The sequence below is a fragment of the Papaver somniferum genome, chromosome 10 (genome assembly GCF_003573695.1).
Source record: "Papaver somniferum cultivar HN1 chromosome 10, ASM357369v1, whole genome shotgun sequence".
NCBI classification, from domain to species: domain Eukaryota; kingdom Viridiplantae; phylum Streptophyta; class Magnoliopsida; order Ranunculales; family Papaveraceae; genus Papaver; species Papaver somniferum.
In genome coordinates, this window is record NC_039367.1 from 109,459,047 (window position 1) to 109,482,739 (window position 23,693).

Genomic DNA, 23,693 nt, shown 5'->3' on the forward strand with positions numbered 1-23,693 from the left:
GCAAATTAACAGTAAAATCTTATATAGCTTAAACCCTTCAGCAACTCTAAAATGGGGAGAGATTTATGTTCGACTAAGATCGAAGTTGGCGGTGGAAGGAGCAAGGCAGCAAGCAATTGGTCATTACTACTAGTCATCTCGAAAGCCCTTGTCCTTCCCCACCAACCCCACCAACATGGACTCAGATGTACAACAAAGAGCGCGTATCCCAGGCAAACACCAATATATACAGTCTGCGTAACACTGATGGTTAGGATATTGGAATGGGTTATGCTTCCCCTTGTGTTGCATAGGTATGCTTGGTCAAATACAGGAAACCTTGTCGAGTTTAATGTACTATATTACGTAAAAATGGTGCACACCGCAATTTATAATGTTCTATTCATTCCCAAAAACTAAACACAATACTTAAATGATGAGTATACACAGTTTATATTTACTACCCGTTTAATTTTAGACGATCGAAGGGGTCTTAAGTATGTTTTTTTCCTAAGATAATCTGGTAGTTGTACGACTAAAATTTTAAAACATCTAATAGGATTCATCTTTTTTTTTTCCTTTGTACAACAAACAAATTAGTGCAGAACTAATCACGTTTTTCTTTTCATTGCGACTTCAGGAATAAAGACCCTTATGTACATAGAATTATTGATTTAGGCACGGATACTACGAGCACAATCCTAATTTCCAATCGCCTCCTACATCTATTAAGTTGGAGTACATATGTTTCCGAACAATAATATACTCTTTCAGAGGAACTTAGAAAAATTCACTCAATGTTTTTATACTACCGACTGAGTTGGGTACCTAGTTTAATTTATAAGACCCTCAAAGCCAGTTACCCATTATAATTTATAGTACTGTGAAAAATAAAGTACCCACTGAAATTTATATGACCGTGTTAGCGAAGTACTCAACTTATTTTATAGGACCATTTGAAAGACAATGTACACCATTTTGCTTATAAAAGTGAAGCAATTTAGGGGCCTTGCGAAACGGAACATGAACTGCCACCATAGGGTATTTCAACTTTGATACAGCATATGGTATTTCCCTATAAATCTCATTGAGAGAAAAATCTCTGCATGACGAATTGATACTCAGATCAATACAAGGATGAAAATGCGAAATCGAGAAGTAGATGTCTCACCACCCCAAAACCAAACAATACTTACAAGGTTTACCTCATCCGGAATTTGTACTGAACGATGGTTCCGTCTCAAGTCATCTCGGTAGGTCTCCGCAAGCTTGCATAAGATGAAGACTAGATGGTTTTTGCAGCAGTGAGGGGCTGACGAAGAAACAAACGCAGAGATACCTGCTGTTGCATCCTTCCCATCTTTGTTCCCACCAAAGATTGGTGTTAATTTTTTTTTACCAGAGTCGAGTGAATTTGATCTAAAAGAGGCAAAAGAATTGCAGTTAAGCTCTTTATTTCTTGTGCCAGCAAGTCACTACTGTCTTTCTGATCTTGATCTGCTATCAGCAAGTTAATGAAGAAGGTTTTCCTTTCTGGTACTAGCGTGAGAGATACCTGTTATGCAACAAATTTGATTGAATATGCGCACACTAGATTTCAAATCTCAATGGGAGGTTAAATTATTGACACCAGGACAAGTTAACTAATGAAAATCTGAAACAAGGTGGCATAATATTCTGTACTCTATACGCAGCTGAAGAAATCCATGTTGGAAAACGATTAATAAAATATGATTTTTAAAGTTTTAATAAAAATTATAATTTATTGTTTTCTTTTGTGAATGAAAAACATATTAGTCCCTTGGGAATTATCGTGTTCGTGGTCAAAGTATAAACGAAGATTATGACATGAAATTGGAAAGGGACATGGATACCAGGAGCCTGTGGATGAACACAAGTCTTCCAAAGATGACAAAGGCGATAATATCAAACAACTCTAAGTGTAGTCTTCAGAAGAAAGGTATGTTTCGTAAAACTGAATCCGATATTACTTTAATTAAGGGTGATTGTTATGTTTGTAAAATTCCTGGCCACGCGGCAGTAAATTGTAGACAACATAAAAACATTAATAAGTAGAAAGTTAATGTAATTTAGTTTAAACAAACTAGAACGAGTTCAATGGCATGGTGTCGGAAGTTATTTTAATAACCAATGTGAGAGACCAGTAGGTGGACTCTGGAGCCACCAAGAATGTTTGTTGAAACAGAGACCTGTTCACCTCCTATATGAGGATAGGGGATGTCGAGAAACTCTTTTTGAGTAACTCATCTGCAATAGAGGTTTCATAAAAGGAAAAGGTCGAGCAGAAGCTCATATATGTAATATTCTCACATTGAATGAAGTTTTCATGTTCCGAGCATATGCGAGAATCTTGTATCTTGTTCCGTTGTAGATGGAAAAAGATTTAAGATCTTAATTGAATCTGGAAAACTTGTTGTAACTAGGCAATGATTTTTTAAGAAAGAGTTATAGGACTTTGGGTCTATATAAGCTTAACGGAAAAACCGATGATGTGAACATAGTTGATTCTTGTGCTTTCTTTGTGTGATTGATTGTTTTACGTGGTAGACTTGGAACCGTAAACTTATAAGTCAATACTTAACTGGATACCATAGGCTGCGTACCCAAATTTAGTTTAGATTTTGAACACAAAAGTGAAATCTGTGAAGAATCAAAATATGCTATAAAACCTTTTAGCACAAATGTTCAGAGTAATTCTAAGACTTTAGAATTAATTCAGTTAGGCCTAGTTGACATGAGTTCAACCCAAAACCACTGTGGTAAAAGATGGTTTATAACTTCCCCAGATGATTGTACGAGGTTCTATCTTGTATACTTGCTTAGGGATAAGGATGATGCCTTAGAAGCCTTAAGATGTATAAACTTGAAGTTGGAAACCAATTAGAATCCTTTAACATAACAAACGTATCCTTAAGGAGATGATAATTTCCATGTTGATTAGTTCAGGATTACCTGCGGCCTTGTGGGGGGAGGCAGTCCTCTTAACTAGTATATCCTGAATAGAGTACCCTTTTAAGGATCAGATGAAACTCCATATGATTTATGGAAAGGTAGATGACCTTCTTATGAATGCGCCAAAGTGTGGGGGTGTTTGACTAAGATTGTAATTCCTCTTCTTAAAAGAACTAGATTGAAACCAAAAATGTTGATTGTGTCTTCATATAGGGTATGCTGAGTATACTTCTACATATAGATTTTTGGTTGTGTGTTCTGATTTTTTCTGACTTCGGTGTGAATATTATAACAGAATCTAGGGATGCTGAGTTCTTTGAACATGTTTATTCTAAACCTGTACCTCATTAGAGATGTGTTGTTTATCCCCTAGATTTATTTTCAAATAGTCAGAACTTATATTAAAGGAAGATGAAGTTAATGTTGATCCTAAGAGAAGTAAAACAATTAGACTTGAGACATCTTATGAAACCGACTTCGTAACATGCCTAGCTTAGTCTGAGCTCCAGACTTGTAAAGAAGCCTTGATATGTACTGAAACCCCATTGTGGTAAGAAACTTCATTTAATGAAATGGACTCAGTCCGTCGGAACCAGACATGGGAGCTTGCTAGTTTACCTCCAGGGAGTAAGACCATGGGATGTAAATGAGTCTTTAAGAGGAAACGATAGGTAGATGGAACTGTGGAAAAATATTAAGCTAAGTTGGTAGCTAAAGGCTATAAACTAAAAGAAGGTGTAGATTTCCTTGATTATTATTCACTTGTGACGAGAATTACTTCTGTTGAGATGCTAATTGATATTGCTTCCATAAACAACTTGGAGATACATCAAATGGATGTTAAGACAACTTTTCTAAAACCGTGAATTAGATAAAGAAATTTACATAGACCAACCTGAGGAATTTGTAGTGAAAGGTTATGAAGACAAAGTTTGTAAATTGAACGAATCTTTGTATGGTTTTCAAATAAGCACGTAAACAATGACATGGAAAATTTGATCATGTGTTAATGTGTAGTGGATTTAAGTTAATGAATATTACAAGTGTATTTACAAGTAACTTGTTAAGGATGCCTGTGTGATTGTATGCTTGTATGTTGATGATATGCTTATACTTGATACAAACATAGATGTGATTAGTTCCACTAAAAACATGCACTGAATGAGAACGTTGACTAGAAAGACTTAGGCTCTTTTGATGTAATCTTAGGGATGAGGATTAGAAGATAATCAAAATATTATAGTCTTAATCGTTCTCAGTATGTTGAATTTGTGCTTATGAGATACAATCAGTCTGATTGTAAGCCCGCGTGTACTCAATACGATTCTTCTTGTAGACTCGAGAAAAATAAGGGTAATGGAGTATCTTAACTTGAATACTCAAGAGTTATAGGATGTCTGATGAATTTATTGAACTGTAAGAGTCCAGACATTGCATATATTGTGAGTAAGTTAAGTATATATACTTGAACAGAACAAGAGCATTGGGATGCACACTTAGTAGAGTATTATGGTATCTAAAATACTTTATGACCTTTTGTTTGATTTATGAAGGTATCTTGTTGTCCATGAGGGACTTTATGATGCGAACTGGATAGTTGACTCAGAGGAGTCTAAGTCTACGAGTGGATATGTTTTCACTCTAGCAGGAGGTTTTATTTTTGGAAGATTTCGAAACATACTTATATTACTCAATTCATTATGGAATCTAAGAGTATTGCGTTAGATAAAGCACGAGAGGGGGCCGAGTTCCTAAGATGTTTTTTTTAGAAGACATTCCTCTCTGGCATAGGCATGTGCCAGCTATATCTATACATCGTGTTAGCCAAGCTATAATAGCTAAAGCTAAAAATAACTAATCTCAATTGGCGTTATTTTCATTGATTGGATAAAGTCCAAGGAGAATATCACACAACCTTTGATGAAAGGTTTGTACAAAGAGATAGTTAAAAATGCATCGAGGGGATGAAGCTTTAAGCTCATAAATTAAACTTTCCATGAAGAATACTCAACCTTGCTGACTGGAGATCCCAAGATCAAGGTTTCGAATGAGACAACTAATTTGTGGTGGATAAAGGTAAACACTATCAGAGAATCTCATTCTCTGTCCCTCCCCTATGGTGTAGACGTGATAGTGTGACTGCATGTGAAGGATGAATTTTAAGAATTCTTAATGAGTTCTATAGTTTTAATTTAAGTTGAAGTGGGGTGTAAAAATAACACTCTTTATGGAAACTCACCTATCTGAATGAGGAAGTGAGGCCGCTTCCTATGAGAATATGAGCTTTGATTCTCTAGAGCATTCTGAGAAACATGATATGTCCAGGGCCAAATTGGACAAAACGACACGAGCTTGCTAGCACCCTTGGAGATATCATCCGTGGTCGTTATCGCGAATTACATCATACGCTAGCAGTTCAAGACATAGTTCACTATCTCTAGCAAGTAATTCCGGTAATATCTCACTAAGCAAAGGTTCAAGACCTCATGGACACCTCTGCCTAAAATGGTATCTCATGCGCTTTTTATGTGATTTTCGTTTTGACGGTTTTGGTATTACTGGAACTTAGGACCTAAGGGTCACTAAGGGTTCACTAGTTCATGCTTTTCACTTTGGTGAAAGGAGCCTTTAGTCTTACTTGTGAGGAACTAACGATGAAATCTCTCTATACTATATGATTTTTGCAATTCATAGTATGACCCTGGGGTCAACACACTGTTGTGTGAAGGAGATGACGTTGGAATGGCTAGTATGACTTCAACATGCACGATCTGTCTGTCTTTTCAGTCAATTCGGGTCGTGAGATTGGGTTGTTGATTTACCAAGATCTATCTGTGTTTTCGTGTTTTATTGAGTTTTCATTCATGTGGGGGATTGTTGGAAAACGATTAATTATATGATTTTTAAAGTTTTAATAAAAATTATAATTTATTGTTTTCTTTTGTGAATGAAAAACTTATTAGTCCCATACCGTGGAGTTGTTTTAAGAGACTATATAAGCTTTTAGTCCCACATCGGGGAGTTCATCTTTTTAAGTTGTATTATTCCACTATATAAACAAATTCACTACTTTTGTAAAATCTATGGGAAAGGGGTTGCTCTATATTTTAGAGGGACCCCCAAGGGAAAAATATTTTATATTGTTTTCTTATGCGTTCGCGATTTTCCTTAATGGTTTTTTCGGAGTTGTCAAGCTCAAGTTGAGCATCTACTACATATGCTAGTAGTAGGTGTAGTAGGGTGTTTTATCCTGGAGATATCCGTCTTGTGAGGGCTATAACATCACTCTTGAGTGTAGCCGGGCGCTAATGTCTTAAGAGAAACGTGTTGAACACGTGACTCACTCTGTTTTTTCCAAAGTTTTGCCTTGTTGCTGTTGCGGAGATCCGGAGAGCTCGTTCATATCATCAAATCGATCATTTCCATTATAAAGGGGATAAGTATCAATAACTTTTGTTTATTTGATTTTTCCTTGTTTTTGATTATTGCGCCCAACAATCCATCCATGCCACGGTCTCAACGATATGTTGTAGGGTTCCTCTATAGCTTGTTTCATGCTTTGCCCGCCTTGATCCTTGACTAATTTGTCTAACAAAGCTACGGCAAAGTCCAACGACCTATCAATTCCAAGAAAAAACAACATAATAAATGGATGATCGAATCATGTACCATAAACGTGGGTGAGAAGTGTTAAGTAAAAAAAAAAAGAATTAAATTTTGGGGCTGAAACGCTAGCGGCTCTTCCCGTACTAGCGGCAACCTACGTACTCAATTCATATCTGTGAATTGTGATGGTCGTGCATGCAAATAAATTTTTTTAATGGTCCAAATATCTACCCCTTTTATTGGCATGTCAATGCCCAGTGCACATTACCAGCTAGAACTTTGCCGTAGCTTTGTTAGACAAATTAGTGAAGGATCAAGGCAGTAGACAACTGTCCAATAATCTGGTCGTTGCACAAGAATTTGTACAATCTATAAAAACAAAAGGCACAAGAGTATAAATGCCTAAGGCATTTGAACCATGGGATGGAAATTCCTCCTCGGAATTCTGAAAACATAATTTGGCTCAATGAAAGACGATGTCCAATGGAAGACAAAGTATATGCAAACATAACAGTTTTAGACTGGTGAGTGTGTGAACACATAAATCACGACGGCATCCATGTGTCCACAAACAATAATCGCATCATAAATAAGGGGCGATACACATAATATGATGGTTATTAATAGCATAGATACGATGACTCATCGATTCAGAGTCTTCGGACTCGTCATTGTCTAGTCGGAATAGAGTTAGATCATTCATCCTATAGGATCACTAAGCAAGACAAAGCTAGATTGAAGTAATAAAACATAAATATGGTACTGAAATGTAAATAACACAGAGATGTACGTGGTTCAGCACTAAGGCCTACATCCACGGGGTATTGAGTTTCATTATGTGTTGAAGAGTTACAAATGTAGCCGATTGGCTTTAAGTGAAATACGATGACTGAGGAAATGGAAAACATACTTGCTCTTCCTCTCTCTCTCCTAGTTCTCTCTTTTATATTACAAATCGGTCACCCCTTCTCTCTTAGTGGAGAAGGGTATTTATAGGAAAATATGCGGGGTCCCTTGTCAAAGACCGTTGAAACCTTATCTTCTTGTTCTCTGTGTCAATCCCGCTGGTACATTCGTTCCGAACTGGTGCCCTCAACGACTGTTGTTGATACCGCTGGATCGATGCCTTCTCTTCCTCAGATAACTTGACACGTATCCTATGGTTAAGGCATTTAATGTGGGTGGCTGGGTCGTCTGCATGCGACAGTCAGCTGTCTGCAGGCCCTATCACCCCCGTGTCAGTTTGTTTAATCCCCACCGTCGATTTCGGGATCTCCTCGAGATCGGGTAAAGCAAACTTTAGGGCATTCTTCCCTACTTCTCGGGGGTTCGTAACTTCAGTGCCCCTTGATATAGTGATCCGCATGCCTTCCACGTGTAGATATTTTAACACGTGTCGAGAGATGGATTATGTGTATACAATTTGTCTCTTTTCTTCTAATTGTGGGGTTTAGTCAAAGTTAGAAGATAATTGTCGTCATAATCTTCCCATCTCTCTTCAATAACTTCTCCTGGATTTTAGGGCACGTTCCCCACGTCCTTGCAATAACTTCTTCTCGATTCGTGGGTTGGTTTCAATACTCCTGGTGCTATAAAAGGGGGGAGAGAATGTTAATTTTGACATAAATTCACATTCTCTCCCTTTCTCCTGCCAGTCTTTAACTCCCGACTCTTCATCATCTTCTTCTATTCTTTCCTTTTGTTCTCTAGTTCTTTACTGCTGGTGTTGCTAGAGACAGAATATCCTAGGATCTTCCAAAGTTTTGTCTGCTTGTCGTTGTTTTCATCACTCGCCTCCGTAGGATTGAAACGCAGGTACAGGGTTTTATCCTTTTCTTTCAATTGTGTTTGTCTTGCTTTTCTGCTGCTGTGTTCTTGGTTTTGTGATGAAGAACAAATATATGAAAGTATATATACTTTCCCATGTTCTTCATCACTAAACCTACAAACTTCTCGCTCTTTGAACTTATTTCTTATGTTTGTAACCAGTCTAGGGTTCTCCGCTGGATGTTTTCTTTTAGGGTTTTCAAATGATGTTCATGATGAGTTTACAAAACCTGCAAAGTTCATTTTTTGATTCTTATGGTTTCTTTCGTTTTGACCTTCGTGTTGTTTCTGTGCCCCTTTGTAGACATGGACGATCATCACCGGGCTCCCTACCAGACTCCGCCGCCGATCCCTCATAGGACTCCTCCTAGGGACCCAGATATATCTCCGCCCGGAGGAGGTCCAGCTAGGTCTTTGCATCCATATCTTCGCTCCCAGAGGACCTCTTCTGCCCCAAGTTCTAGAACTCCTTCGGTTAAGAAGGGGGATCAAGCGAGGGGCCATCAAGGGTCAAGGTACGGTGTTAGTCGTCCAGTGGATACCCAACGGGCCGGGTCTACAGCAGCGCCACCTACTTCTCATCATCCCGCTGAGCCTCCCCTGAATATCCAACCTCTTCGCTCAGTTGTTCCTGATACGATGCCTCCCCCTCCCCCGGCCATTCCGATGAGATGGAAGACCATTAAAGGCGGTGCTTCAAAGATTGGTACGTTCAAGAACCCGCCTTTCAAGAGAAAAGCTTTGGACTTAAGTCCCCCGCAGGGGTCTTCTCCAGATCAAGACGAGGATTCTGAGGCCCTTCCCTTAATACGGAGCATCTCCGTTGCCAGAAAGAAGGTAACTTTCAAGCACATAGATCTCGAGGCCTTTAAAGCGAAGCACGAGCTTGAACACTTTGATGTTAGATTTTATGTTCCTGATGATGATCCTACTTTTGAGATGATATCGAGCTACAAGTATGATGAGTATCATCTGCTTACTACGGTGGGGGCCTTCGAGGCTGGGTTGATGTTGCCTTTGTATAAATCTGGCGATTCTTTCTACTACGACGCCTTGGCTAATCGTGAGGGTTATACTTCTTCTACACACTGTCATTCCGTGGTGCAGATGACTGGGAATTATCTTCGTGCTCTCAAGAAGTGTTATCTCCGTAGTAAGGGGCAAACAATGATGACTTGCTACGTTCCTAACCCAGCTGAGCGGGGATGGTATACTCCTGAGAACTTTAGTAGCTGCTTCGGAGATTATGTTAATGGGAGTAATCGTAAGACTTGTGGTGTGGGTCTTCGTACCATTACGACACCTAGTTGTGGTGTTCGTCTTTTAAGCGAAGTGTGTGGTACCAAGCTGAAATACGTTCCTGGTACCGAAATGTCAGGCCAGCGGAGGCTTTTTCCTAATCGTGAAAGGATTAAACGTGACCATGATTATGAGTGGCATGCTACCGTTATTGAGGTTATTGGTCCTTGGGCTTATGGTTGGATACGTGGTCCGCGTGATTGGCGTCCCGTTGTTGGTAGCAAAGCTCGTGAAACTCCTCCCTCTCGCTATGGTGATTTCAGCCCGTGGCGATTAAACTTTGAGGGCATGAACTTTGAATATGCCTGCGACGTTGTTGATTTGGATGAGGAGGAGAGTTCTGATGTTGCTCTTCCTTTGAAGAGTTCCGCTGCCGTCAAGGTATGGTTTATTGTTAGGCCGTGTATTTACCCCTTTTCTGTTGAATTTGACATTTTAGTCAAAGTGAGGAGAAAAACTCATCGGACTAACTTCATATCGATTTTTAGTCAACGAAGAAGAAAAAGCTTGGACCCGTTCAATCCTCTACTGTTGTTGATGAAGAGCCGGTAATGCCCGATGAGGTGAACAGTCCAGTGAACGAAGAATTCATGGAGGAGGATTTATCCGATGATGAAGAGCGTACCGACACTTCCCCCATGAGCATGAAGATCCCAAGCATGTTGGTGAGGGTTCTGCTGAAAAAGAAGTTATTCTTTGCGATGGTGCTAAAGAACATGAGGTTTCCGCTGGGGGAGGTGTGCAGCAAGAAGTTGCCCCTGGTGGAGGCCTTGGTCCCCCCCTCCCCTTGTTAGTCAAGGAAATGATGGAGCGGGTCCTCAGTCTTCAATGCCTGTATCCGCCCAAGAATTCTATTTTGGAAAGATTTACTCTTCGAGTGGACCGGTTGGCATGGGCGCTGCCATGGGTTTCGCAGAAGATTTCTCTCTTCTTTCTCCCAATGATGATTGGGATGTCCTCGATGGCGGGGTTGGTGGTGATCCCATTGGTGAGGGAGACAAGACTATTGAGGAGGAAGACAACTCTGAGGGTGAAGATGCAGAAGCTCTTGCTAACTGGGAGAAAGAGGTTCGGAAGACTTCTGAAGGTATGAAGAATCTTGATACCGGAAAAGGAGTTTTCGTCGATGGTACTATTGTCGAATCATCCTTAGATGAATTTCCTAAGTTGCTGATGTCTGAGGGTGACGATGTCATCCTTGATTGGATGATGAAGAGAAAGCTGATGTTCGTGCTCGACCCTGCACCGTTGGTTCCCGATGAGAAAAAATCTGATGCCTTTACCCGTCAGATGATGTAGATGACTCCTGAAGCGCGAGTTGCAGAAGTGTGGGACAAGGATTTAAGAGGTTTTTCTTCGAATTTTCTGGTCGATCCTCCTGCTACAATTGCTGAGATGATGGCCATTGTTGATGGCTATCAATATGGTTTTCCTCAGCAGCGAGTACTCGAGGTATGTTCTCTGGATCTCTGATTGATCACTATTATGTTTCTTGAGCATAAGATCTGACTTCTACTTTCTGCTCATTCTTTGCTTAATCAGATGATGAGGAGCGAGCATTGCAACTACACTTTGTACCAGTTTTTCAGGGCCAAGGCCCTTAAGCTTGAGGACAAGCTTCGTCATCGGGAAGAATAGTTGAGCACCGCTGAGTCTCTCACAATAAAGAGATTCGGGATTTGAAGGACATATTGAAAGGGAAAGAGCAACTGGGCGCTAAGGAAGAGCAGCTTCGAACGTACTTGGCCCTCGTTCGCAGCGAGTTGGAGGAAGCTCGCAAGGGCTCTTCGTTAGTTAAAGGTTTGTTTTTATTTCCTACCTTCTCTTCGTCTTCTTCCTTAGTCTTCTTGGTGTTCTGTCTGAGTCCCACCCTATCTCCAGCGGGTGACAATCGAGAGTTGATGTGGCTTCGGAAGGAGAGGGTCCGACAAGCCTCTCATATCAAGGGGTTAGTGGAGAAAATCAAGAGTGAAGCCACCAAGTGGAATGCTCAGGCCGACGAGCATAACAAGCTGTTAGCTGGGTTGCGGGCTAAGATAACCCAATTTATTGATATGCAGAATAGTCTTATTACCCTTCGTGGGAATATTTGTGAGGCAACTGAACATGCTTCTAGCTTGACGGCCAGGGTAGAGCAGTTAGAAAGGGAGTTACATCAAGCTCGCTCTTCACATAGTCCTGAGGTTACTAATTATATGCAGCAGCTCGTTCGAGAGAGAGACGATGCTAGGGCCGAAGCTCATGCTCTTAGCAATGCTTTGACTGCTTCTCGTGCGGACGTTGCCCGTATGGTCGAGTACGAGAGGAATCTCGAGATGAACATGTATAGGCTTACTAAAGGGATAGAAAAAATGAATGATGAAGTTAACTACCTTCGTCACCAGGATTCTATGAAGCAGGTAGAGTTAGATGAGAGCCAATATACTCTCTCAAATCTTCAGTTGGATTATAAGAAAATATCTGATGAGTTCGATTTTCTTGCTGAAGGCTGCGACGCTGTTGTTTATGATTTATAGACAGCTTCTTCTAGAGTCGGAGGTATATGTTTATTTTTTGGTGTGTAAATTTGTATCTCTAATTCCTTATACGCTGCGTTCTTTCCTTGTGTAGAGCTCGAGGGACAGCTTCTCGCTGCAAATGCAAAGCTTGAAAAGTCTCAATCTTCCCTAGTGCAGCAAGAGATACAAACATCGTATTACAAAGGTTTAGCTGGATCTCGTGACGAAGCGGCAACGGAGACAGCTAAGGAAGTTGCTCGGTTGACTTCTTCATTGTCCTAATCTGAGATTCGGGCTACTGTTATTGGTCACAGGCTCGCTGTCAGTTGGCTGAGGAGGTCAACAAGGTTTTGACACGGGTCGAGCAAGGCCTCCTAAGGGATCATAATATTGTCAAGAACTATCCCCGTCGCTCCATGCCCGAACCTTTGACTTTCTCCTCTGGTCCTTCTTCGGGTGGGAGTGTTCCTTCGTCTCAGAAGAAGAATCCCACTGACCACGCTGAGTCATCTAAGGGAAAATAGATTTCTTTTTCTTTTGTTATAGGAAGTTGATCTTTGTTGATCACTTGGCTTCGGGCCATTTTTTGGATATAATATTGTTTTCTTGTGTTTTTCTCGATCTTGTAATCAACTTTTATGAAATAGATCACCGTTTTTTGGTATATTTACAATTTTCCTCCTACCTGCAACATTAGGTCAATTATTATTTTAGATGCTTAATTAAATTTAATTGATAAAAGTGTTTGATTACGATGCCAAAGGTGTGCACCTTCGTGATCATCTTGGGACCAATCCCCCGCTGGCTAATCCTGGGCCAGAGGATTCCCAGACGGTGGGGGTCGAGGAAGCGTCCCCGAATATGTGGTGGTTTATTGAAATATTTACAAACACCCATTCCGCTGAACCGCTGCCTTAAAATTGGTTGGGTATCTCTTTCTGCTGGATGCCTCCCCCATGGTCTTACACTTATAAACACTTATAGGGGGGTCCTGAGAGATTGTAAGTGAATACTTTCCCCAATGGATAGATTTTTCAAAAAGTTGGATTGTTTTGATTGATAGATCGAGGGCTGCTACTCCTCGTACGGAGATAGAAACATGTCGAGCGGATACACTGCTTTCTTCTTCCGGTACTCTTCACGAAGGTGCAGAGCTGCGCTGCATTATGGATAGTATGGCTTGAGATATTTAGCATTCCAAGGGTATCTGAGGACTTCTCCTTTGAGGTTACGCAGGTAGTATGACCTGTTTCCTGCGATGTCATGTATAACAAATGGTCCTCCCCATGTTGGTTCTAATTTACCCCACTTCTTCTCTCACTGGTATTGGGGTATAGTTCTCAGCACATACTGCCCTTCTACAAAATTTCTAAGCTTAACCTTCTTATTGTATTCCCTTGCTAACTTTTGCTGGTAGTTTTCCATCCTTTGTAACACTGCTTCCCTTTTTTCCTTCAAGTCATCTAGCCTTTATAACATCATATCAGTGGTGAGTTTATTTTCCCATGCCTCGGTCTTCGTGGTTGGCATAAGGATTTCCGTTGGTATGACCGCTTCGGCCCCATAGGTAAGGAGGAATGGAGATTCACTGGTGGGGAACCAACACGTGGTTCGGTAGGCCCATAAGACGTTGTGTAGTTGTTCGCACCAGCATTTCTTGTGTTCGTACAATTGTTTCTTGAGGATGAGGGCGATAGTCTTGTTTGTGGCTTCGGCCTGCCCGTTGCTCTGGGGACAGATTGGTGTTGATTTGTTCTTCCTGATTTTGAAGGTATCGAAAAGCATGTCTATGTTTTTTCCTTGTAATTGCTTGCCATTGTCGGAGACAATTTCCGCTGGGATACCAAACCTGCAAATGATATTTTGGAAGATGAAAGTGAACACGTCTGAGTCGAGGATTCTAGCCAGAGCCTTGGCCTCCACCCACTTGACGAAGTAGTCCGTGGATACGATTAAGAATCGTCTTTTCCCTGACCCTCCGATCAGGGGTCCAACGATGTCTATTCCCCATTTAGAGAAAGGCCATGGACTGTCTACAGAATTCAACTTTGTTGAAGGAGCATGGATCCTTTGGAAAATCGTTGACATTCTTCACATCTTCTGGCCATCCTAGCTGCAACTCTTATCATGTGCGGCCAGTAATACCCCTGCATTTTCGCCTTGTCCGATAACGATCTCATTCCGCTATGATTCCCTGCATCTCCGTAATGGATCTCTTTTAGTATAAGGTGCCCTTCTTGTCTTGACATGCATCTAGTAATGTCCCGAGGAAATATTTTTTATATAAGGCCCCGTCGCGGGGGTCATATCTCCCTGCCTTGGCTTGTATCTTCCTGGCTTGTTTCAGATCTGCAGGTAGAGTACCTTCTTTAAGGTAGAGATGAATCTCAGATCTCCAATCTTTTTCCTTGGTAAAATCCTCATCCTCGTTTGTTTTTGTTACGATTTCATCTTCCATGAAATCGTCGGAAATATCCTCCCCTACATCATCCTCAGCAATGTCCTCCCTAATGTCGTCCTTGCGATGTGTAGCGAGGGATGATGGAGGGTTCGTATACCCTGGATACTTTGATTTCTTTCACGCTCTCATCTTTTAACATAGATGATATGTATGCCAAGGCAGCGGCATGTCTGAGTTCCTTTCTGCATAGGTGCCGAAATTTGATGTTCGGTATCTGGGCTGCCAGTGTCTGGACTAGCGCTATATACTCTGAAAGGGTCTCATCGTAGACATTGTATTCTAGTCCGATTTTCCGTATGACCAGCTGTGAGTCACTTGTCAAGCGTAATTCGGTTAAGCCCATTTCTATTATTAAACGAAGAGCATGTACCACAGCCTCGTATTCAACGATGTTATTGGTATGCCCCTTGAACTCTAGTCTCAGCGCATGGACGATCCTTTCTCCGATGAGGGTGGTGATTACGATGCCTATGCCAGCACCTTCCCGATTTCTGTATCCATAGACGAAGACTTCCCATTGCATTCGGTTTGTAGGTTCCAGAATATCGACTGGGTCTTTTTCATCTTCGGTTTATGGCATGCCTTGGACTTCCTCGTCATTGCCCAGAGGTAAGTCCGCTAGGAAATCTGCCAAGACTTGAGATTTCTGAGAATGCTGGATCTCGTTGATTATGTTGAATTGATCAAGATGTGTGTTCCGTTTTGCTATCCTTCCAACTTTCCCAGCGCTCTTGATAATAACTTCTAATGGAGCTTTGCAGGGGACACGAACATAATGGGTCAAGAAATAGGTTCTCAACTTTTGGGTTGCCCATACTAATGCCAAAATGAGCTGCTCGATCTTCGTGTAATTCTGTTCCTCCGGGTAAAGGGTCTTGCTGACATAGTAAATTGGTTGTTCAATCTTCGTATTAGTTTTAACTAGCACCGCGCTGACCGCATCTTCAGTCGCAACTATATAAAGAGCCAATACTTTGTCAGGATCCGGCTTCTGGAGAATGGGGATCGTCGCCAGGTACTCCTTAATTTTTTTGGAAAGCTTCTTCACATTCAGGGGTGCACTCGAATTTGCATCCCTTCTTGAGGATGTTGAAAAAAGGTTTGCATTTATCTGACGATCTTGAGATGAACCTCCCTAGCGCTGCTAGGGATCCATTGAGTTTTTGGACTTCTTTCAAGTTCTTCGGGGATGGAATTTCCACCATGGCTTGGATTTTGGCCGGATCGACTTCGATGCCCCTTTTTGTTACTAGGTACCCGAGGAATTTTCCTGAAGTAACACTGAATGTACACTTCTCGGGGTTACTTTCATGTTGTGTTTCCTCATGGCCTCGAAGATGTCTCTCAAGTCCTGGTGATGGTACTTGTGTAGCTTACTTTTTACCAACATATCATTTACGTAGACCTCCAGCGTATTCCCTATCCATGGTTTGAAGATAGCGTCAACCATCCTCTGATATGTTGCCCCTGCATTTCTCAGTCCGAAGGGCATCCTTGTGTAACAATAGAGGCCGTGAGGGGTGTAGAATGTTGTGTGTTGTTGATCTTCTTCTGCCAGGAAAACCTGTTTATATCCTGAGTAACCGTCCATGAAGGACAGTTCTTCGTATCCTTCCACAGCTTCGACCAGTTGGTCGATGCTAGGGAGCGGATAAGTGTCCTTAAGGAAGGCCTTGTTGAGGTTGGTGAAGTCGATGCAAATTCTCACCCCTCCGTTTTTCTTCGGCACGATGACCATGTTCGAAATCCATGTGGGGTATTTCACTTCCTTGATGAATCCTTCTTCTAGCAACTTACGGAGCTCTTTCTCAATGGGTTGATGATATTCCTTGGATATTTTGCGCACCTTCTGCCTGAAAGGAGCTGTGCCAGGTTTTATACGGAGCTCATGTTGAATTATCTTTGGATCTATTCCTGGCATATCTCCTAATTTCCACGCGAAGACATCCGCGTATTCTATGAGTAGCTTGGTTAGGTCTAGTTCTCTTTCCTTGTCCATTAAAGTACCTATCTTGATCATCTTAGGATCTTCCTATGTCCCTATGTTGATTTCCTTAGCGGGTTCCAAAGACGTAAACGTAGGATTTGGTTCCTCTAGGAGAGGGACATTCTTTGATTGCTATTTGGTAGGCTCCTCAATCGTCTTGGCCGCTGAAGTACTTTCCTTAGCGCATTGAACATCGCCCCCCTTCGTCAGGCTTTTTCCTGAGATTCCTTCGAGGTAAAGATCAATTGTTTTTTCCTTGGCAACTTCTTTGTTCCGGCTTCTACGGGATTTCCGTTGCTCATTTAACTCGTTATTGGGCTGGTTTTGCATAGCTTGGCATTCCCGAGCAGTAACCTGGTCACCCTTGATCTCCATTACCCCTTCGGGTGATGGGAATCTAAGGCATTGATGATAAGTTGATGCTATCCCTTTGAGATTGTGCACCCATCTTCTTCCGATGATAGCATTGTAGGGTGAAGGAGCGTCTACTATGCTGAAACGGGTGTCTATCTTCATTGGTCCCGCATTTATTTGCAAAACAATGTCCCCCAACGGTTTCGTGGGAGCCCCATTGAATCCATAAATGGTGTAGTACGAAGATATCAGCTGCTCATCGCTTAACTCCATCCGTTTGAACGTATCATAGAACAAGACATTGACTGAACTTCCTCCGTCAATGAGAATTTTCTGGATGTTTCACCCTGCTACGGGCAGTGTGAGGAACAAAGTATCATTGTGATCCTCCATGTCTTCCTCCATATCGTCTGCCTCGAAAGTTATTGGTGCATCCATCCATTGCTTATGCTCGTCTATTTCTACCCCGTCGATTTTGTACAGCTCGCAATAGTCTTCGAACTGTTTTCTCATCCTTTTTCCAATCTGCGTTGTTAGAGACGGTCCCGTGGCTTCCGAACACGAAATGGTGTTCAGAGTTCGATTGCCTTCAGGCAATTGAACTTGCTTGATTCGTTTTGACCTATCATATGCTTCTTCCTTCCTTATACATTGCTTAAGTTCTCCGTTGTCGATAAGCTTTTGGATCATTATCTTCAAGTTCTTGCACTTCTCGGTTTGGTGCCCATTGAAACAGTGGTAATCGCAGTATTCCTTCGATTTTTCAGATCTTGGGGGTTGTTTCCCTTTTGACCATGGCCAATCCAAGTTTTCTTGACCCTTAATTTCTTTTAAGATTCGAGCATAACTTGTATTTAGATTTGTGTAAATCTGATCTTCGAACTTTCGATCATCATTCCGAGGGCCTTCTCTTCTTCCTCTCTTATCTTCGTTTGGGCATTTGATTGAACTTCTCTTCGATCCGCTGGCCTGCTCTGCGGAGTTAGTTCGATGAGATCTTTGAGCCTGTGCCCTTGGATTCTCTCGCTGGATTTCTTCCAACCTAGCGTGTTTCTTGATGATTACCCGAATATATCCTTCAGTCGTGGGCAAACTCCCATGAATTTCGACAAACAAGGGGCTCATCCTATCTAGTCCCTATTTGTAGCAGTTAATGCTGGCCACTGGGTCTACATTACCTATAGCCTGGCATATTTTATGCCATCTATCCGTGTATTCCCTGGTCGTATCCTTGTATCTGGTGGCCAATGAGAATAACTTGTCCATCCCAGCGTGGACAGCCTTGTTGTACATGTAAGTTCTTAAGAACTTTTCAGTGAGTTGCTCATACGAATTGATGGAGTTGGGAGGTAGATTATCAAACCAAGATAGAGACGATCCCTTCAAGCTTGAAGGGAAATATCTGCAAAGGACCACATCTTCCTGATCCCACCGGGCCAACATAAGGTTATAATACCGAAGGTGGGTCGCGGGATCACTGGATCCATCGTAGCATTCAAATGCTAGGATCAGACATTTCTTGGGGATTTCAGCTTTGGATAAGCTTGGTACTAGCGGAGTAGTATTAGCTTCTATCATAACTTCTTCTAATCTTCCACCTCCTTGCTTGGTCTTCAGCTGTTTGATCTCTGCCATCATCTCAGTGCGAAGGTCCTCCATCGCACGGTGGTGGTGATCTATTGCTGCGGATTGTCCTGCTCTTCGGTCATTACTATCAAAGTAATCCTAATCTTCAGGGAAATAATCCTGGTCTGAGGATCGGTTTCTCCTGACGTGTCTTCGGTCCAAGGGCTCGGGATTGTGAACACATAAATCCCTGTTTCTAACGCCATATTGTGAACACATAAATCACGACGGCATCCATGTGTCCACAAACAATGTTCGTAATCATAAATAAGGGGCTATGCACACAATATGATGGTTATTAATAGCATAGATACGATGACTCATTGACTCAGAGTCTTCGGACTCGTCATTGTCTAGTCGGAATAGAGTTAGATCATTCATCCTATAGGATCACTAAGCAAAACAAAGATAGATTGAAGTAATAAAACATAAATATGGTACTGAAATGTAAATAACACAGAGATGTATGTGGTTCAGAAGTATGGCCTACATTCACGAGGTGTTGAGTTTCATTATATGTTGAAGAGTTACAAATGTAGCCGATTGGCTTTAAGTGAAATACAATGACTGAGGAAATGGAAAACATACTTAATCTTCCTCTCTCTCTCATAATTCTCTCTTTTCTATTACAAATCGGTCACCCCTTCTCTCTTAGTGGAGAAGGGTATTTATAGGAAAATATGCGGGGTCCCTTGTTAGAGACCGTTGAAACCTTATCTTCTTGTTCTCTGTGTCAATCCCGCTGGTATCTTCGTTCCGAACCGGTGCCCTCAGCGACTGTTGTTGATACCGCTGGATCGATGCCTTCTCTTCCTCAGATAACTTGACACGTATCATATGGTTAAGGCATTTAATGTGGGTGGTTGGGTCATCTGCATGCGACAGTCAACTATCTGCAGGCCCTATCACCCCCGTGTCAGTCTGTTTAATCCCCACCGTTGATTTCGGGATCTCCTCGAGATCGGGTAAAGCAAACTTTAGGCCATTCTTCCCTACTTCTCGGGGGTTCGTAACTTCAGTTCTCCTTGATATAGTGATCTGCATGCCTTCAACGTGTAGATATTTTGACACGTGTCGAGAGATGGATTGTGTGTATGCAGAGTGTTTGCGCTTGACTAATGAAATCGAAAGACAAGCACCCATAAAATTCATAAACTTGAGAAGTGCATGCATCAATAATCATCACCGAAAGATTCGAGCAAGACACCACACTACTTATAGATCGATTATTGCGCTAAAACCCTGCGGAAGCGATTTGCACAGCTACACAATGGTACTCCAAATATTGCAAAGAACACAAACTAGAAAAGAAAAGAGACAAGAATTTAACGAGGTTGAATCCTCGGGAAAAATAAGAGATTTATATATTAACGTTTGGGAGAAAACATATAAACCCTAAGAGAGAAAGAAGAATTTTTGGTGTGTTTCAAGGTTCTGTACTAGGCTATTTATATACACATAGGTAGGGATTAGGGTTTCATAACTTAGCTAATAAGTTCCTAAACTTTAGGATTAAGAAACCAATAAGAGTTATCAAAACTCTTTGTGACCGACTACAATTTGGTTTATCCCAAATTAGTCTCACCGACTTGGAGAGTTTTAGTTTCTCCAAAACTCTTTATCCACCGACCTAGTCAACATAGACTATCTTAATTCTCTTGTCAATGTGCTGGGAGAGCCTTCATCTCTCACAATGTAGTGATACCTAAGAAAAGAATAGAACTACTAACTATTTTTATTCCTTTTTGAATTGAACTTAATCCAGAAAAGCATATGAGACATACCTCTATTTAATGGGTCGATGAGCATTATATACACTAATCCATTGAATGTAAAGTAAAACATCTATTAAAGCTTATTTTGGAGAAATTCATAAGGCGGTAACTGTTGTTTCTTATTGGGACTTTTTTTTCGAACACCTTGCAGAGTAAAACTGGTGATGGATCAATCAGTTTGTTGTAGTTTGTAGTTTGTTGTTTGTTTGCTTCATATATAGCTCTCCCTGTAATCCTTTAGCCTGCAAATTCAATCTATAAACAAACCCAATAATCCTAATTACTCACAAACTCTAGACACTCGTTAATCAACCAACAACGAAACGTGACAGACAGATTCACAAACCAAGGGTCGTAGTCCAATGAACATAGGATGAATAAAGGGAGAATAAATGGAGAAATCGGTGTTCTTTTCTTCCGGGTACTGTCAAACCATATGACTTAACCTAACCAGATCAAGGGTATATTTGGTATGAATCGGAACTGACAACTCAACGGGTCAACTGAGTCTCTACTCGCACATGGTTAATACCTTGTTTATGAGTTCGACCATCCATGTACCTTTCCTCAGAATAGTCAATATTCATGAGGTTTGCTCTTTCATCTAGTGAGCTTGTGTTTTTTGTTTTTAAATAATTGGGGATTTTAATAAAATGCCACACTTTCAATCTCATATTTAAGAAAGTGCCATCGATTTTTTCAAATTTATTTAATGTCACACATTTGACCTTTTTCGTCCCATTTTTTTTCAAGAAAACAGTTGACATCCGTTAATTCATAGGTGGCAGTTATACAGCTTAGTAAAATACGTATACGCCCTCAAATCGTCTCATTATAGCTGAGTTAAATCAAGTCATCATAGCGAGTCACTATCGAATTAATTCATGAGTCAGAGCATCACATCATTCATTCATACTTTGCAAAACAACCATTGACAGTAGCATAAGCCTCAACTCCACCTGCAACAACATAATAGCTGAAAAGGCGTGGGTCTAATAACCACACCCAAAATTTCGTTCGGCAATCTGTATGGACTAACTCCAATATAATTCCAAGAGAATCAACTAGACCGTCAGACTCTATCAAGGAAATACATCCAAGAGTTATATCTCAATTTCTCAATACAATCTGCAATCGAACAAATAAAAATCTATGAGCCTGATTGATATGAGAAATAACTTGAACTTGTATCAAAATCCAATGTTCAAGTGTCAATAATTTTCAATCAACAACCAAATGTTGGATTTACCAATTGATTTAACTACGCACAACCTGTGATATTTCAATTATATAAACTAATATAATGCGGAAAATAAATAACACAGACACCAGAAGTTTTGTTAACGAGGAAACCGCAAATGCTGAAAAACCCCGGGACCTAGTCCGGATTTGAACACCAGATTATATTAACCCGCTACATACACTAGCCTAATACAAGTTAACTTCAGACTGGAATGTAGTTGATCCCTAACCAAGTCTCACACCGATTAACGTACATTCGCGTTCCTTACGCCTCTGAATCCCAGAAGGTCTCTACGCACTTGATTCCTTTAGCTGATCTCACCCACAGAAAAGTCTATTCTGATAGATAAATCTGTCTCCCACATAAATACTTATGAAGTTTTTGTTCCGTCTTTTGATAAATCAAGGTGAACAGGAACTAATTGATAATCCGGTCTTATATTCACGAAGAACATCCTAGAAATATCAATCACCTCACAATAACTTAACTATATGGTAGTAGAACAAGTTATTGTGGAATCACAAAGAATGAGACGAAGAGCTTTGTGATTACTTTTTATTACTTACCTATCGGAGATAAATCTCAAGTCTTCAAGTCGTTAACCTATAATGGTTTTAGGAAAAACCTAGGTTAATGGAGAATCGAATCTACTACGTAACTAGTATCACACAGGAGGTATGGGGATTAGGTTTCCCAGTTGCTAGAGTTCTCCCTTATATAGTCTTCAAATCAGGGTTTGATAGATTTAAAACAAAGCAATCAATATTCACCGTTAGATGAAAACATGATTTAAGACTCAAGCTAAGTTTGCTTAAAACCAAACCAATATATCTCCACCGTTAGATGGTCTTAGATTGTTACACACAAATGAAATATACAGTACCTTCATTAGATATGGGTAACCGTACCTAAACGTGTATATTGAGTTGGCTCAACAATAGTTAACCGAAGTTAGCCATATGAACACTTTTGTATTAAGAACATTAATCTAACACTTCTAGATCAAATGATAATCAATTGAATCTAATTTTTTTACCCATAGAGTTGTTCAAATGTTTATATTCTCATAGAAGTATACAAGACACGATTCAAGAAAAATTGTATTTGATTCAAGAGAATCAATTCATGAACATTTAGCCGCGGTTTGCAAAGATTGCATTCCTTAATTTATAAATGTATTTGTTCATGAGTATGAAATCATATTTAACCTATTTTAGAACTTAAACCAACTCAGTTTGCAAACGGGTACGCAAACTTAAGTTCCAGACTTTGGTCTTGTCCGACAGTTCGCAAACCGGTATGCATATTGTCGTACTGGACCTAACTCAGGTAGAACCTTCGCATACAGGTATGCAAACTTGGTTCCCGGACTTTAACAGTTAAAACCATTCACATACTGGTATGCAAAATTGGTTTCCGGACCTGAATCATACCATAACAGTTTACATACTGGTATGAATGCTGTGCTATATCCAGACAATGGTTAATTGTTCTAAGATCCCATTTCAATCATTGAAACATCCTTAGAAGACGACAATAGCTGTCTCACACAAACTATTAGCTTATAAGTAATTTTCAAGTGATCGAATGATCAATACGAAACATTCCGAGTCGACATCAAATGATTGTCTCACACAAATCATGTAAGATGTTTCAAGGCAATTTTCACATGATCATCTTTTGACTCATTATTTAGTTTCCAACAAATAAATTGTTTCCAACTAAACTCGTCAAGAATAATGATGAACATAGCTAAAGCAAAAAGCTTCCAACACATATTTCGAGAAAGATATAAGCGAGTTAAACTCACCTCGAAATATCAAATGTGTAAAAGTCTATATAACTATACGACTTAGTCTCAATAGGAGATATAATAGAATAGACTTCTGAGTGATTGATAGGTTTTAGTCTCCAGATACCTTTTGTTGATGAAGTTCCTCTAAACTCTCCTCAGTAGATATCTGTCTTCAATTGATGAACGTCGTGAAGTCTAAAGCTCAACTACACATTCTATCATAATCCAAGACATATCTATAAGTAGACTAGAAATCAAGACTTATAATTT

The 23,693-nt window shown here is 40.5% G+C and overlaps 1 protein-coding gene across 1 annotated transcript; it reads right to left on the reverse strand.

Annotated features, from left to right (window-relative positions):
* Positions 1-17,326: 17,326 nt before the first annotated feature.
* LOC113316072 lies at positions 17,327-18,643 on the reverse strand. Its single transcript, XM_026564303.1, has 2 exons — positions 18,163-18,643; positions 17,327-18,060 (listed from the first exon to the last, which is right to left on the reverse strand). Exons 1-2 carry the CDS (start codon positions 18,641-18,643, stop codon positions 17,327-17,329), a joined length of 1,215 nt encoding a protein of 404 aa, XP_026420088.1.
* Between the last annotated feature and the right edge of the window lie 5,050 nt (positions 18,644-23,693).

What these genes read in the sequence shown, in the direction of transcription:
- LOC113316072 (XM_026564303.1), bottom strand. Translation starts at nt 18,643, where the DNA reads ATGGAGGACCTTCGCACTGAGATGATGGCAGAGATCAAACAGCTGAAG. An exon ending in TAAAATATGCCAGGCTATAG is followed by an intron (nt 18,061 to 18,162) that starts GTAATGTAGACC and finishes CCACGACTGAAG; the next exon opens with GATATATTCGGGTAATCATC.